At 42.4% G+C, this 17,594-nt stretch overlaps 1 protein-coding gene across 2 annotated transcripts in view; it reads right to left on the bottom strand.

Annotated features, from left to right (window-relative positions):
• Positions 1 to 3,874: 3,874 nt before the first annotated feature.
• The window catches only part of RNF2 (ring finger protein 2), a 71,514-nt gene continuing 57,794 nt past the window's right edge, over positions 3,875 to 17,594 (bottom strand). For both annotated transcript variants that reach the window (XM_077452664.1, XM_077452663.1), the window contains one exon: positions 3,875 to 6,437. In XM_077452664.1, coding sequence (XP_077308790.1) covers positions 6,336 to 6,437 — 102 coding nt within the window. In that variant the 3' untranslated portion in view covers positions 3,875 to 6,335. The remainder of the gene's footprint in view (positions 6,438 to 17,594) is intronic.

The raw sequence follows: 17,594 nt of genomic DNA, 5'->3' as shown, positions 1-17,594 counted from the left end.
TTCCACAATCAGAAATATTCAGATATCTCCAAATCAAAGATTTTTATACTCCTCTTCTCAATTTAAATGTAAACTTACATAATATTTCTCAATTTGAAAGATTTTGTCTCAAGGAACCACATGCTAAAAGGTCGTATTACATCATTGTATACACAACTGATATCTAATTCTAATACTGTTATACCTAAATATGTGGCCAAGTGGGAAAAAGATTTGGATTGTACGATCGATTCTAGGTCTTGGTCCAACATATGGTCTTTCACAAAATCTTCCTCTATAAATGTATTGGCGTCTGAATCATCATATAAAGTTCTCACACGCTGGTATTTGGTTCCTGCGAGAATCGCCAAATTCTCAACAGACAACACTGGCCTCTGCTTTCGTGGCTGTCCAGAAAAAGGTACCTATATACATACCTGGTGGCATTGCCCAATTGTACAATCATTTTGGAAAAAGATCTTTCTGATAATTACAAAATTTTTTGATTGAACTTTAAAATCATATATTTTCTTTTAGACATATTTATATTTTCTTGGGATTAAAATGTTTAAAACTCAGCTATAAGAATGTTTTCAAATTCTAAAATATATAAGGCCATTTATTGTCATTCCCACGAGAATATCTTGAAATTCTTCTTTGCTTTGTATCATCCGTACTTCAATATGTCTACTTTTTATTTCTAGTATCACATAATTTGTCTTATATTCTGTACATGTAATTTATTTTAACATAAAATAAAAAATTTTGAACGAGAAACAATAACCCAAATTCCTGCAGGGTTTGCATGATGATTGCCACATCCTCCTCTAACTCTGAGGCGGAAGATGCTCTCAGGAGGAGATCGCCTAGGTATCCCACGATCGTGATCCCACGTTGCCGTAGCAATGCCAAAACAGGAGCCAATACCTTGGTAAAGACTCAGGGGGCTGATGCCAAACCTAAAGGGAGAGCCACAAACTGGTAGTGGGCTTCCCCGACTGCAAATCGCAGAAACTTCTGATCCCGGAGGCATATGGGTATGTGCAGATATGCATCCTGGATGTCTAAGGATGCCAGGGAGTCCCCTTGATGGAGTGCAGTGACTACTGAGCGAGCAAACTGATTCCATTCTGAACCTCTGTACTTTCACAAAGTAATTGAGGGCTTTTAGATCTAAGATTGGACATACTCCTTCCTTCTTGGGGACTACAAACAGGTTTGACTCAGCAGGTCCCTTACCGCCCTGAGAGGACCTCCCGGCGAGCCAGGAGTACGGGTATGCTGGAGGGGAAGAATCTGTTTTGCGGCCAAGAGAGGAACTCTATCTTGTAGCCGGAGGAAATCAGATCGCAGACCCATTGGTCGGACAGCCGAGAGGCCCACCAGGCTGCAAACTCCCGAAGGTGACCCCTTCCTTAACCTTCATGCGGTAGCACTTTTGCTCGCAGGCTTGCGGTTCCAGGGATGCTTTGGTCCTTCAGTGATCGTCCTGTTGGGCTGGGGGCGTTTGGTTGAAGCTCCGGGTGGACGAAAAAGCTGCTTGTGAGCGGAAAATGAGGGCCCTTGCCTATGGCGTGGCTCCTTAGCCTTCCTGGCCTGTGGGAGTAGAGTACTCTTACCACCTGTGGAATTTTTAATAATATCATCCAAAGAGGCTCCAAAGAGCCGGTCGCCAAGGAAGGGAAGATCTGTCAGGGCTTTTTTGGATGCCTGGTCAGCAGACCAGCATTTTAAACAAATCAGGCGCCTCAGCATCACTGACACTGAAGCCCTGGATAACAGGGGGAGAGTATCCAGGGCCGCGTCACAAAAGTACTTAAGGCCTTGCACTAGTTGGTCTGCTAGTTCCACGCAGACAGGGGAAGCCTGTTGTTCTCCCAGTTTGCGGTAAAACAGTTTTGCCCACTCAGTTAGTGTCTGCAACACAAGTGCGGATGCCAGTACTGGTCGCATGATTGACCCCACAACCATAAACAAGGAACGAGCCACTGCCTTCGGCTCCCTGTCCATGGGGTCCTTAAATGCAGGAGTCCCCTCTACCGGGATCGTGGTTACTTTGTTTAACCTGGATACTGGGGGGTCCACGACCGGAGGAGCCGACCATTTTTTTAAGAAGGCTCTCCTCAAAGGGGTAACGCACCGCCATGTATTTGGGGACTGAAAAGGTCCGTTGCGGTCGACTCCATTTCTTGTAAATTAACTTATCAAAATAATTCAGATACGGGAAAACCTTAGGTGAACGGGCTGGCTACGGGACCCAAAAGGGACCTCTACATCAGCAGAGGGATCTGCTGGCTCCTGAATCTTCAGGTTATCAAGCACAGCTGTGATAAGTGCTCCAACAAGCACTTTGTAGCGCACAGACCCGGACGGGACTCATCCTCACTGTCCGAACGGTCCTGGTCAGTGTCATCTGAAACGACAGAGCAGGGGTCACCAGCCTCAGCAGGGCCCGAGTCTGCGTCAGAGCTCTCCCCACAGGAGGGGGGGGGGGGCAGGGGCCACTTTTTAGCACCTTTCTTCCCACGCACTGCCTCCATCTTGGCGACAAACTAATTGAGGACCGTCAAAGCGTCCAGGGGCACTGCACATTCTGCAGGCGAACCGGTTGCAATTGCCTTGATTTCGGGGGAAGAAACACCAGTTTCTGAAGCCATGCTGACCCTACCCTGTCTGCCACCTGATGGGGACTTAGGACAGTGATGGTCCCACCCTCCTAACTGCTGCTGGCTGAGGGGCTCTTTCCCACAGGACTCACCACCCTGACTGGTTCTGCGCTGTCCAGCTAGTAGTGCCTGTGTTCCTTGTCAGCTCCCAGGTGCATAGGAGATCACACTGTGTCATTCAGAGCTGCTGCTTATGGCGCTGAAACCGATCTACAATGTGTTCAGGCTTAAAGAAAATGGCCGCCGAGTGCCCAGTATAAGGACATAAAACACAGGGAAAATGGCCACCGGACTACAGGAAAGCATGCTGCTCCTAGAGACTAACAAAAAAATTTGCTCAGGCTTCAAGAAAATGGCCGCCGAGTGTCCAGTATAAAGGACAAAAACACAGGGAAAATGGCCGCCAAGCTACAGGAGAGAATGCTGCTCCTTGCCCTCATCCAAGATGGCCACTGAACACTGAAATCCCTTGAGGGACAGTGACAGAGAATGGAGGTGAACAGCACTGCAGGAATCACAGACACAGCCTCATCAGACACCCCCAGGGAGAGAAAAAAACACACATCAGGGCACAGTCAGCCAGCGCAGCCCCTCCAGGTGAGAGCCCCCCCGGAGTGCCCCTGCGAATGACACACGGAACTTAAAGTTCTGTGTTTTTCATAACATGTTATGCCTAGTCTTCTCCTAAAGATGGCTTAACGACCCAATGGCTAAGAGAGGAGCTGTGCCAGTCGGTGAATATAAGAGAAATGCTTTTTTTTTTCTTTCATGCCCCCCTCGGATCTACAGCGACTTTACTTCCAAATGCACTTGCAGTGCAAAGTGGATTTTCCTTTAGTAAATGACCCCCAAAGTATTTAATGGTGTCGGGGACTAGAATGCAAATTAGCCTTTGGGGGTTATTTACTTAAGGAAAATCCACTTTGCACTGCAAGTGCACTTGAAAGTGCACTTGGAAGTGCAGTCGCTGTAGATCCGAGGGGGACATGCAAGGAAAATAAAAAAATGCATTTTAGCTTGCACATCATTGGATTATAAAATCAGCAGTGCTTCCAATCATTTCAGATCTACCACTGAGATTAGAGCGACTGCACTTTCAAGTGCATTTGCGGTGCAAAGTGGATTTGCCTTTCGTAAATAACCCCCTTGTCTCATTCCAAGCTAAGCAGAATGTTAACCAGTTAAACACTAAATAAATGTTATCATGCTTTTTATTTAGTCCAGGGTCCTTATTTAATTTGTAAATGAAAAATACTTTATTTACAATTGAAATATCTCAAATAGTGTGCACGTTATACTGATTATAATAGACTTGTTAAAACAAGTATATTTGGCAAAGCCAAACATAAATATAGAGACAAACATTTACATGCCAGTAGAAACTTCCAAGACTTCGACTACAAATGGCACTGTAAAAATGCTCTTTTTTGTTTTTAGCAGTGTATTCCCCATGTGATCATTATCAATAATATTAAGACACAATACAAGTCTTTTTTTAACAATACTTCATTGATTCATGGCTGCAATACAGGGAAGTAAGTAAAGCAAAAACAGATTTGAACTGCTTTAGAAAAAACAACTGAATAACAACGTCAGTACTTTCCACTTTGTATGTATATTGTGCTTGAATATGTTTCTGCAATGATCCTTTAATGTGCTCATGTTATATTCATTGCTCTTAAAATGGAAGAAAAGGCTACCCAATCACTTACCTGTTAAATTTTGTCTTACCTTTACTATGATCCTCTCTGCCTTCATTTTGTAATAAACCACTTTTTGAATGCTATTCTTTTAACTTTGCTTATGCGGTCACGTGACTGCAAAACTTATCCGTGCTAGCTCAATACCCTCTCTCTCTCTTCAGCTAGAGGGCAGAAACTCTTATACCAGCTGACATTGCCTCAACAGCCCTGGGAACTATGAATGGCAGCTATATGATGTCATGACTACAGGGAATTCAGCATGGTTGTCGGACCCTCCACAGTACAGATAAGTGCTGAAACTTTGCAGTAACGTGACCGCATAGAAAAATGTAAAAAAAATATATATTCAGAAAATGATTTAACGCAAAATGTAGGCAGAGAGGATCAGAGCAAGGGCAAAGCATCATTTTACAGGTACGTGACTGGGTAGCCTTTCCTTCCACTTTAAACACAAACTTAAAGTGGAGTTCCACCCAAAAGCGGAACCTCCACTTAACTGACTCCCACTCCTCCTCCGGCACCTTTTGGGGGGGGGGGGGACAGGTACCTGTCCCCACTCCCGGGAGACGGTGCTGTCCCTTGGAAATTCAGCCCCCTCCTCCAAATTCAGCCGCCACATCTAGGGTCTTGTAAGCTGTAATATATTCTTTTTTTGCTCTTAGGTTTGGATACACTTTAAAGAAGGGATAAACAGAAGCCCCTCTAAGTGTAGACTTTAAAAAAAACTCTAAAAGTGTGTGTGTAACGCTCATGGAGCGCAGCATCAAGCATGATGACGTCACTATGCATGTTTGCAATGCATTTCTGAGCATGCGCGCTGAGAGTAGTATGTCCTTTGTCAAGCTGGGTATGCAGGATGGGGGGATCTCTATATATATGGCGCAATCTATGAAAAGTAGACAGACCACCCACTTTTTAAATCAAGTAGAATTTCCCCAGAGACTTTGCTGCTCTCCAGTCCTACAGAGAAGTCTGGTTCCAGGGTTGGAGCCTTTGGATGGAACCTATTTTTACATATGGACTCACTTATATGGACTGTTTTTTTTCCTAATGCTCATCATGCTTCACCGATACTATACTATTATTGGATACACTTTAACAGATCTTCTTTCTCCCACACCAGATACATATTTGACAGTTTCTACCACAATCAAAAGGAGAAAATATTTGTTCAGGCAGCACCCTCTAGAATGAGCCTTTATGGTGTAAGATACCATGGTTTCCTGTGCATACTGGCCAACACTGTAGTGAAGCAAAAACTGTAACACCACACTATTTCCCATGTAAATACAGGAGCAGGTATGGTTATGGAATTGGGTTTAGCACCAGAGGTGGAGGACAGGTCTGAGATACAGCACAGGATTTAGCACCAGAGGTGGAGAGTTGAGCTAAGTGGGATACAGTAAGTGAAGGAGTGCTTTATGACAACATACTTACGTGTTTATATACTTCAGCCTTTATTATAAGCCATAGAACTGTACTGATAATAACCCTTTTTTCCTTATGTTGGTGCAGTTAAGTAAAAAACTGTACATCTTGTCCAGGAGCTCTTCTCTCTGATAGAGGATTACCAAGGTCAGATTTTGTAGATTTCATATATTCTAGGCAAAGGATAAAGAGCTTCTAATATCTATGGGTACCGTAACATCTTTATGATACCACTAGCTTTACATACCAATCATTTTCAACTTGTTTAGTGCTACATTTGTTTCTGAACAAATCCACAGCCACCAATTAGGACAAAAAAATAAATAAATAAGAATATCCATAATACGTAAAACCATAGTCCTCAGCTTCCAGGATTACACAGATCCTTTAGTTCCAAAAAGCTGTAAAGGGCTGTCTTCAAAAACACCATCAACATGTTTTTGTGAATAAATTCACAGATATCCTTTAGGAAACATTGGAGATGCCACTTGAGTATGAAGTGTACATAGTTTGTCTTTAGGATAAGAAAAAAGCTCCTTTTGAAAAGAGAAGTCCCAAATTATTTGTGCTCCTTAGTAGGTGCATAGTAGAGTTCCATGGGTTTATTTACCTTCCAGTACTTTTCACTGACCAGTTCCAAGGAAAATGAGCCATTTAAAACCTAAAAAGAAACATTTCATGGTTATTTGAATTTGTTATCAAAGTCTGCAATTTTCTTTCCAGTAATGTTTTATGCAATTTTTAAGATGGTCATATACAACAGCACCATAAAAATAGTATACTGTATTAGGCAACTGAACAGTAAAGAGAGTCACAATATCATTGTTGAAAATGATTTGTACATTCAACAACTATAAACAAAATTTACAATATAAAGAATCAAATGTATTACATTCACATTAAATACAAAATAACACATAAATCTATGATGCTACTAACAACTCAACATTTGATTGGTACTAGATGGTATTCTGTTCTTTGACTGGATATCTGTTGCCATCTAGAGGCAATTACATGTTGGTGTAGCCTCTATGATGTATAGTCTATATTGTGTACAGTACCTAGTCCCATTGATAGTAAACTCAGCTCTTCCACCTTAGGATAATACTCTTTATAGTATATAATGTTAGTGTTTTACCGATAAATGTTTTTTGTTAACCACTTGCTTACTGGGCACTTAAACGCCCTTCCTACCCAGACCAATTTTCAGCTTTCGGTGCTCTCACACTTTGAATGGCAATTACTCAGTCATGCAACACTGTACCCAAATTAATTTTCTGTCCTTTTTTTCCCACAGATAGAGCTTTCTTTTGGTGGTATTTGATCACCTCTGGGGTTTTTATTTTTTGCGCTATAAATGAAAAAAGACCGAAAATTTTGAAAAAAAAACGCATATTTCTTTGTTTCTGTGACAGAATTATGCAAATTATTAATTTTTCTTCATAAATTTTGGCCACAATTTATACTGCTACATATCTTTGGTAAAAATAACCCAAATTAGTGGATATTATTTGGTCTTTGTGAAAGTTAGAGAGTCTACAAGCTGTGGTGCGAATCACACAAAATTGATCACATCTGATGTACTGGTGGACTATCTCGCTTCTTGTGACCCGAACAAGTCAGGAAAGTACAAATACCCCCCAAATGACCCCTTTTTGGAAAGTAGACATTCCAAGGTATTTAGTAAGAGGCATAGTGAGCTTTTTGATGTTGTCATTTTTTTCCCACAATTCTCTGAAAAATTAAGATTTTTCATTTTTTTTCTCCACAAAATTGTCATTGTAATAGGTTATTTCTCTCACATGGCATGTGTATACCACAAATGACACCCCCCAAAAAATTCTGCTACTCCTCCTGAGTATTACAATACCACATGTGTGGGACTTTTTCACAGCCTGGCCACATAGAGAGGCCCAACATGCAGGTAGCGCCATCATGTGTTCTAGCAACATAAATTACACATCTAACTTGTTGACTATTTATTACACTTTTGAAGCACCAGGGCAATGACACGTGACACTGATGACAGATGGCACTGATACGTGGCAATGATGACACTTATACGTGGCACTGATGACACGTGGCACTGATGACAGATGGCACTAATATGTGGCACTGATGACAGATGGCACTAATATGTGGCACTGATGACAGATGGCACTAATACGTGGCACTGAAGACACGTGGCACTAATACGTGGCACTGATGACAGATGGCACTAATACGTGGCACTAATACATGCCACCGATGACAGATGGCACTAATACATGGCACCGATAACGCGTGACACTGATGACAGATGGCACTGATAAGTGGCATTGATGACGTGACACTGACAACAGATGGCACGTGACACTGACAGGTGGCACTGATGACAAATGGCACTGATACGTGGCACTGATGACAGATGGCACTAATACGTGGCACTGATGACAGATGGCACTATGTGGCACTGATGACACGTGGCACTAATGACAGATGGCACTGGGGACAAATGGCACTGACAACAGGTGGCACTGGGGGCAGGTAGCACTGGGGGCAGGTGGCACTGGGGGCAGGTAGCACTGGGCTGGATGGCACTGGGGCGGATGGCACTGGGGCGGATGGCACTGGGGCGGATGGCACTGCTGGGGGAGGATGGATGGCACTGCTGGGGGAGGATGGATGGCACTGCTGGGGGAGGATGGCACTTTTTTTTTACTTTTTTTTTATCAAAACAAAGAAAAGCAGAATGGCTGCCGCTGCAGGCGTTCATCTCTCCCCTCTCACACTCTGTCTGTGTGAGGAGGGAGAGCGGCGCTGAGAGATGATCTCATATGTTTACATATGAGATCATCTCCCATTGGACACGCCGATCGCGCTGTAAACAGCCGCTGTGATTGGCCGTTTACAGCGATCTGTGTTTGCCTGTCCCCGGCGAACACAGAACTTCCGCGATGCGCGCCCGCGGCGGCGCGCATTGCGGAAGTAAACATTAGGACGTCCAGGGATGGCCTCCCGGACGAACGCGCCTGCTCTACGGCCGTCATTCGGCTATAGGGCGGGCGTGAGGTGGTTAATGTCTTTCTTTGTCGATATGATTGATGAAGAATATCTGATGCTGGCACGTTTGCTTGCTTATTCACTTTTTGGGTTGGAGACATGCCTGTGGCTACTGCAGACAGTTGGATTAATACATTTTTTTAAGCTATTTGATGACTACAGTCAGCACCAAATATCTTTACAGGTAAAACAATAAGCATATATGTACTGTAATGTCACTGCAATATCACTGGCTCTATACAGTAGGTATAAAAAAGAATTACCCCCCCCCCCCCCTTGCTTATTCATTTTTTGGGTTGGAGACATGCCTGTGGCCACTGCAGACAGTTGGATTAATACATTTTTTTAAGCTATTTGATGACTACAGCCAGCACCAAATATCTTTACAGGTAAAACAATAAGCATATATGTACTGTAATGTCACTGCAATATCACTGGCTCTATACAGTAGGTATAAAAAAGAATTACCCCCCCCCCTTAAAACAATCACATTTTGTTGCTCTTCAGCCTAAAAAATGAAGACAAACGGTTTTTGTTTTATCCAGCTGTATTTACTCAGTGCAACTTATAACATCCAAGTGAAATATATAACACCAACATGTCAAGACAAAAAAAAAAAAAAAAAAAAAGAAACAGAATCACTGAATTGGAAAAAGGAGCAACCCCCCCCCCCCTTAAAACTCAATTAGGTGTAGCTAATCACCTTCTCAATGACACACAAAGCCATTTCATTTTCAACTGTGATTAGCTGTGGTCATTTTGATTAGCTCAGCATAAAAAGAGATTTCCCGGAGCATTTCAGTCCCCGATAGTACAAATGAAGCAATCAAATATGGGTAGTAGAGCACTGTCAAAAGATCTCTGGAATAAAGGTGTGGACAGGCACAAGTTAGGAGATGGACACAAAAATAAAATAAAAAGGCTTTGCCAATGCCTGGAAGCACAGTGAAATCTATTATTAAGAAGTGAAAGGTATTTGGTACAAAACAGACCCTCACTGGATCAGGACATTGCTCCAAACTGGATGAAAGGGCCAGAAGGAAACTGGTTAGAGAGGCTAACAAGAGGCCTACAGCAACTGTGAAGCAGCGGCAGGAAATTATGACGAAGAGTGGTCATTGTGACCAACAATATCACAAATTCTCCACAAATGTTGCTTGTATGGGAGGGCTGCAAGAAAAACGCCACTCAAAAAGACCACATGCAGTTTTCTGACATGTTGGTGTTATATCTTTCACTTGGATGTTATAGATACAGTAAATACAGCTGGATAAAACAAACTGTTTCTGTCTTCATTCCAGGCTGCAAAGCAACAACATTTTGGGTGGGGGTGATTATTTTTTTTATACCCACTGTATACATTAAATAGGCTACAGTTGGGCAAGCAGAGCTGAGGAAAGAGTTGGTAGTTCTGTAAAAGTTAATGTACATACGTAAGTTACGTACAGTTTGGGGGGGGGGGGGGGATCTTAGAGGAAACCTTCTTTAATTTAGAGTGTAATGAGCAGATTTTATATATTTATATTTACTGACTTCATTGATGACCATAGCTTTCTCTCTATTTTCCGCAACTGGGTTATACTGCCAACTGTGGGACAAAGACACTAGGTATAAGACGAATCAAGTTCAGCCTAGGCGTGGCCTCTGCTGAAGTGAACCAGCAGTAAAAAGAGGAAACAACACTCCAACATATATGGAGTAACAGCAGAGAGGGGAGTGCTATCTCCATCAATTAACTCACAGAAAAAGATTTTACAGCGAGTACAAAAAAATATTTTCCCTTCCATTCATTGATGGACATAGTTTTCTCTATTCTCACAAATGGGGCATCAAATGCAGTGCTAATGAAGCAAAGGGCAATAGCAAAAACTTGCAACAGGGAACCCTTCCTCAAGGCAAAAAAGTTACACCGCTACCTGCAGAACCTTGTGTCCAAAATTAGCATCTGAGGATACAACATCGATCTTGTACAATTTGGTAAAGGTATGAGTAGAAGACCAGATAGTTGTCTGAAAACCTATGAATCTGATGCCTGGTGGTGAAAAGCTGACAAGGCACTTGCTGCCCTAGCAGAATGAGTTGTAACTGGAAATTGAGGATTCAGGTGTAGATGGGAAAAAGCCTGAACTAATGTCTAATGAATCCAACAAGAAATGGTGGCCTCAAAGGCCATCAAGCCTCTCTGTAACCCAACAATGACCACAAAGTGGGAATTCGCCTTCTGGAAAGTGGCTGTAGCATGTAAAAAACATAAGCTGTCTAGACCACGTTTATGCAATGGAGAACTCCCATGAGGAACTGGTTTAGGATAGCTGGGGAGACAATCTCTTCTTAGATGAAAGGAAGATCCCACCTTAGGATATTATGCTGGCCTTGGGCAAAGCATGAATTGTCCTTATGTAAGACCAGATAAGGAGGTTTGTAAGAGACTGTTTGAGCCTAAGGCTGGCTATGCACTATACAATTTTCTTGTACAATTTTCCTTTAGACTTACCAAAACCATATGAACATTTTAAATTGTTAAAAGTAAATCTGAAAGAAATTGAATAAGTACATAGTATAATGTATGACCAGCTTTAGAGATAACCAACAAAAAGATGACCTTCGGGGTAAAAGTAAAAAAAAGGATGACAATAGGAGACCATCATGTTGAATTGCAGTAGGAGAGTTGCATGATCTGATCCTGAGGTTTTTTTCTCGTGGTCTCTGCCCTTTCCCCAGAACCTGCACATAAGAGTTCCATTCTTCTTTCCTGTATGATCGTTTTGGTGGAATACGATCTGTTTCTTTAATTGGAGGATAATTTGTATCGTGTTTGGCTTCGACGGAGTTTCCATATCAACTGGTCCCATACCTCACGGTTCCTCAGAGACCATCTAATCGAGTTATATCAAAGCTGTTTTTGATCCTCCGGACATATGTCCGCTTGGGTCAGAGGCATCTGGTAAGCCTTGAATTCATTTCAGGTGGTGGCATTCACACAAGGGTGTACTGTGCACTTTTTGGATCTTCTGAAACACCTTCGGCATTCATTTTTCACATGAAAGTGGGGGACTGCTGTTCATCTACTATATAGACATTGCACTAATCCCTATCAGAAGGACTCTGTCAAACTAATTTTTGCGTTGTTTTTGCATGTATACCGTATATATACATATTTAATTGGTATAGGGGTCACCCAAAATTTGCATAATAGTTTGTAATAATTTGTGTAGAAGTTTTTGTCTACAACCTTCTCATTTCACATGTATGGACACATATTTAAGTGACATAGGGGTCACCCAATATTTGCATACTAGTTTGTAATATTTTGTGTAGAAGTCTTTGTTTGCACATTTTTCTTTATTTTATTTTATTTAGCGCAGCACTTTTTTTTTACAATTGATTTTACTAAGATTTCCACTTTTAGTGTGTCAGCGGCTGGCTTGCTAGAGATAGCGCAGTGTTTTTGTAATTTTGAATAGGAGACAAGAAACCTATCCTGAGGACCTGGCTTTCAAACAGTCACCACTGGGGTTTTCTTGTTTTTCAAAACCAATAAAAATTTACCGAAAATTTAGAAAAAAAATACAATTTTGCATTGTTTGTTATAAAATTTTGTAAATAAGTACGTTTTCTACTTCACTGATGGGCACTCTTGAGGCGGCACTGACGGGCACTAATAAGGAAGCACTGATGAGGTGGGACTGATAATGGATAAATGTTTTTACCATATCAGAAGAATTTGTGATTTTGCCACATTCCTGTATATATATAGAAAATTGGATAACCCCAATTGGGACTTTAAATTGGCAACAACACTAATGGAATATGTAAAAAGTAATTTTATTACAAATATGAGCTAAAAAATCATCACACGATGATCGATAAAACAAACATCAGACACGGACATACATAATGTAATATCTTGCAATAGAATACAAAGAGTATGTATATAAAGTAGTCTCTCTCCAGTAGCCAAGAACACTTTCCGGTAGCCAACCTCCAGGAAATGTTTTCCGGTACCCAATGCGTTTCAGGTTCAAAGTCCTTTCATCGGGGGTATTTATATAGAATTTAAATTCAAGAAATGGTGGGGTTAGGGAAGGGATGGGGGAAGGATTATAAGAGGCATGGGGTATGTAAGATTAAGGGAAGAGCATGTTTGATACCTTTTCCTCATACAGGGGTGGTGACCGGATGCTGAGGTGAGAGGGCGCTGTGAGCCCGGACCTCGCGCCTGCTCCCATGCCCGAAGCAACCTAATATATGTCTGGTGCAGAGAAGCAGTGTGTGTAAGGAGACGCTGGGGAAACAGAGCAGTGGATTGGTGTGGCGGTCCTCGTAGTCGGGCGGCGTGTTGAAGGCATGCTCTTCAGTGACTTTCCCGCAGTACGTTCCAACGAACGTGAGGAGAGGGGAGGAGGCACATACAGGGGATAAAGAGACCATTCGTGAGACCTGTGAACCCTGAGCAGACGCTTCCTCCAGGATGACCAGGAGATGGGGGACGGAGGAGGTGGCCATGCAGGATGGAGCCGGAACCTAAATGCAATGCGGGCTTAAAGGAAAAGCCAGCTAGGCTTCTGCAAAGCTGGAACCATTCACCCACACACCAAATCAGACACCCAAGAAAGGTGGACAGGCAGGGGGGACACAATATCAAGGTTCCTCAGGCCGCCCACCCTGTAGGGAGGAGAAGCCAAGGCCCAGCAGTAGAAGCACCATCATTGGCAGCACCTGTGTGATCTGTGGTCCTGGGGGGTGAGCATGGATTAAATAAGAAAATAGCAGAAGGACTTTCTGTACCAGCTGTAGTAACAGAGAAAGAGCCATCCCTGAAAGACATCCTTCTAGCAATTAATAACTGTAATTTATCATTATCTGAACTATCTGATCAGGTTAAATGTATTAGAGAAGACCTATTATCCTTAAAACATGATGTGCAAGAGGTATGTACATGGGCAACTGCTCTGGAGGGGAGACTTAGCTAGAAGACGATGTGAACCAGATGAGACGAGAGGTACAGCTGATGAAGGAACAATTAAATATGGGTATGCATAAAATGGACGATATGGAGAATAGAATACGCAGGAAAAATAGTAAAAAAAATAGAAAAAAAGAGTTCTTGGTCTCCCTGAGAGAAGTGTAGGCAATAATCCCACAGAATATATGGAAGCCTGGCTTCAGGAAATGTTTGGTAAAGATGCTTTATCAAGATTTTTAGCAATTGAACGTGCGCATAGAGTCTCCTCTAGGACACCATCTTCAGGGGGTATCCAAGAGCCCTCATTATCAAACTCTTGTATTATAAGGATAAGGTCACTATTCTCCAGAAAGCAAGAGAGATGAAAAATATACAGTATAAGGGTGTAAGGATCTCAATATACCCAGACTTCTCCCCTGAATTACAGAGACAGAGAGCGAAGTTTGTAAAATGTATGTGTAGATTGCAACAGCTTAAAATCAAATATGCATTACTTTATCCGGCACACTTACGAATAACAGTATTTGGGGAAGTCAGGTTATTTAATTTGCCTGAAGAAGTAACATTATGGCTGGAAAAGAACAAAGGAAGGATACAGCGAGGTGAAGGAATATGAGAAAATGTTCTTTTTTTGAGACTTTGGGATGTTCAGTTTTTTCTCTTTTTTCCCATCTCAGGACATATATATATATAGTTATGTGTATATACATATAGATGTAAGAGAGGGGGTAGAGAGGGGGAGAAAATATTTATGAACACATTGAGGATGGTCCTCCTCTTACCAGGTCTGGGTAGTAATGCACATAGTAAAAGGTAACAAAAGGTTGAGAAATATCACCTTGGGGGGAAGACACGGTCACTTTAGAAGCCCTGGGTATGGGCCCAAAATTGGGCAGGGGGAAAGTGGGAAGGGGGGTGGGGGAAGGAAGGAGGAGGGAGAAGTGGAGAGGAAGTGGAGTGGAGAGAGCGGGGTGTGTATATGGATAAATGTGAGTATGAGGGTGGAAGGTATAGGTTTTGGTATGATAAGGGAGAAAGAGAGTGGGGGGAGAGAGAATGAGGGGGTGTGATGGGAAGAAGGGAAGTAAGAAACACTATGGAATAAGTATTAACTTAGCACTGGAAAGAAAATCACTAAAGGGGAACACAGAAACTAGGGTCAAAGTACCCCAGAAATTTAGACACAAAGGAGTAAGGGGTGAGGTTAAGAGGTATCCTGAATGGAGATTGGGAAAAGGACAGGAGAATGACAGGTATTAGGGAGGGAAGAGGAAAAACCCCAAATCACACTAGAAAAGTTAAGATATGTTCTTGGAATGTGTGGGGGGTGAGCGATATGTCCAAAAGACAGGTAATCTTTTCTATGGCTGGTACAAGTGGATGTAAAATACTTTGCCTACAGGAGACACACCTTGAGAAAGGAACAACTGGTGTGTTAGGTCACAGGAATTACCAGTTGCAATACCATTCTACTCATACCTCATATCCAAGGGGTGTGAGTACACTGATAGATGCCAGATTGGTCTTCTCCTGTAGGCAAAGAAAGGTGGATGAAAACGGGCGGTAAGTTTTTCTTTTCTGTGTAATCGAAAACAGACAGTGTGTGTGTTAGCTAACGAAACAAAATCTATGTGTGACTTAATGAGGTTCATCGCAGATAAACCCAGGGGGGGGGGGGGAAGTTATAGTGGCAGGGGACTTTAATATGAGTATGAATCAAAGCATAGATAGGTTTCCACCGAGGGTTGCTCCCGGGGGGGGCATCCAGTGGCCCGCTCTTCCAATTTTGTGAGGAGATAGGGTTGGTGGATGTCTGGAGGAGGAAGCATCCGAGGGAAAAACAGTATTCCTGTTACTCTGGGACACACGCCACCCTGTCCAGAATTGATTTTGTGCTTTGTAATGAGGAAGTTTTGAACATAATGAAGGAAGTGGATTACGAACCAAGGGGGATTTCAGACAACTCACCTGTAGTCTTTTCAATAAAAGCTGGGACAAGTTACAGCAGAGGAGACTGGAAAGTAAATCCCTTTTGGCTTCAAATAATAGAAGATGAAGGGGGAATTGCAGCCAGCCTAGAGGAATTTATAAACCTAAATTTAGGGTCAGCTTCATTGGGAGTAATATAAAAAACTAGTGTTTTGTGTAATATAACTAGTGTTAGTGTAATATAGGAAACTAGTGTTGGAGAAAGCTGAAAATAAAAGAATGTTTCAGAGATAGATTTTTTGTTGGGGAGGAAGAACGAGTTGGAAGAATACTGGCCCTGATAGCGAAGGCAAACAGACCCCCAGCCACTATACCAGCAATATGGGATAAAGAAAGAAAGATCAAAAGAACACAAAATGATGAAAACCTGTATAGTACGTCACAAATTATTTTGTAGAAGGCAAATGTGGCATTTCTTTGAAAGGCTGAAAATTCCCTCTCTGTCAAAAGAAGACAGGTAGGAACTGGAAGCCCCATTGATACTGGAAGAGTTACAAAAGGCAACGACAGGCGTGGCGAATCAGAAAGCCCCGGGCTGGATGAACTACCAATAGAAATCTACAAGAGGTATGGGAACGTATTACTCCCTAAACCCTTGGAGGTTTTTAACAGAGCCGCCAAGGAAGCCACCCATATCTATGACAGAAGCTACAATAATTTTATTACCAAAAAAGGAGAAAATCCCGCTAGAGGCAGCTTCGTAAAGGCCTATATCACTTCTGTGTTTGGATGTAAAAATTTTGGCAAAAGCGTTGGCAGCATAATTTCTAAGGTGGTACACCCAGATCAAACCGGTTTTATGCCGGATAGATCTAAAAGCGTGAATATAAGGCAAGTACACTTAAACATGCAGTTGCCAATAGAAAATGGAGGGAATAGAGCTGTTCTATCATTAGACGTGGCTAAAGCTTTTGATGGCCTTGAATGGCACTACCTGTGGAAGGTACTAGCAGAATTTCAGTTTGGCCCTAATTTCGTCCAGTGGATAAGAATACTGTACGAGAGATCTAGGGCCAAGGTGAGAATAAATGGTGAGTGCTCTGACTGGATCCAGTTGGAGAGGGGGATGAGACAGGGGTGCCCGTTGTCGCCCCTGCTCTTCGCCCTCGCAATGGAGGCACTGGCTATCGTATTAAGAACTTACAGGGTACAGGGATTCAAAAGAAAGAGGGGGGAGGAGAAGATGGCTATGTACGCAGATGATGTTCTGCTGTTCTTGGGGGACACACAGTCCTCCCTGAGGGTAGCCATGGGAATAGTCAAAGATTCTGGATATTTCTCTGGATTAGTAATTAACTGGGAAAAATCCGTACTTTTGCCAATAGACCCCCTCATAGAACCCCCGCATAATGTAGTTCCACTTATGACAAAATTAAAACAGAAATGTTGGGTGAAATGTTGGGTGTGGAGCCATCTCCCTCTCTCTGTGGCTGGGAGGTGTAATTTAATCAAGATGGTATGGATGCCACAAATATTATATGTAATACACAACTTCCCAGTGTGGATCCTAAAATACTGGTTTAAAAAACTGGACAGAGTGTTCAGAGAATTAATGTGGAAAAACGGAGCGGCAAGGATCTGCTTGCAGGTGCTGCAGCGGCCGAGAGAGGTGGGGGGCCTAGCACTGCCAAACCCAAGACATTACTTCCTGGCGGCACAAATACAGTATATGAGAGGAAGTAATTTACCAGCAGAAAGGGGGGCAGGAAGTAACCTATTGTTGAATGATAAGTAGGTGTGTATCCACACGCTGATGTGATAATAAATAATAGTGTAAAAATAGAAAAAAACCTTAATGATTAAGCTTCAGCCATTCTCGTA

This window comes from Lithobates pipiens, unplaced genomic scaffold (assembly GCF_037356315.1).
Source record: "Lithobates pipiens isolate NorthernLeopardFrog02 unplaced genomic scaffold, aLitPip1_a1.2 Scaffold_23, whole genome shotgun sequence".
Taxonomy (NCBI): Eukaryota; Metazoa; Chordata; class Amphibia; order Anura; family Ranidae; genus Lithobates; species Lithobates pipiens.
Note: the sequence above shows the minus strand (reverse complement) of the source record. Positions and strands in the feature narration are given on the sequence as shown.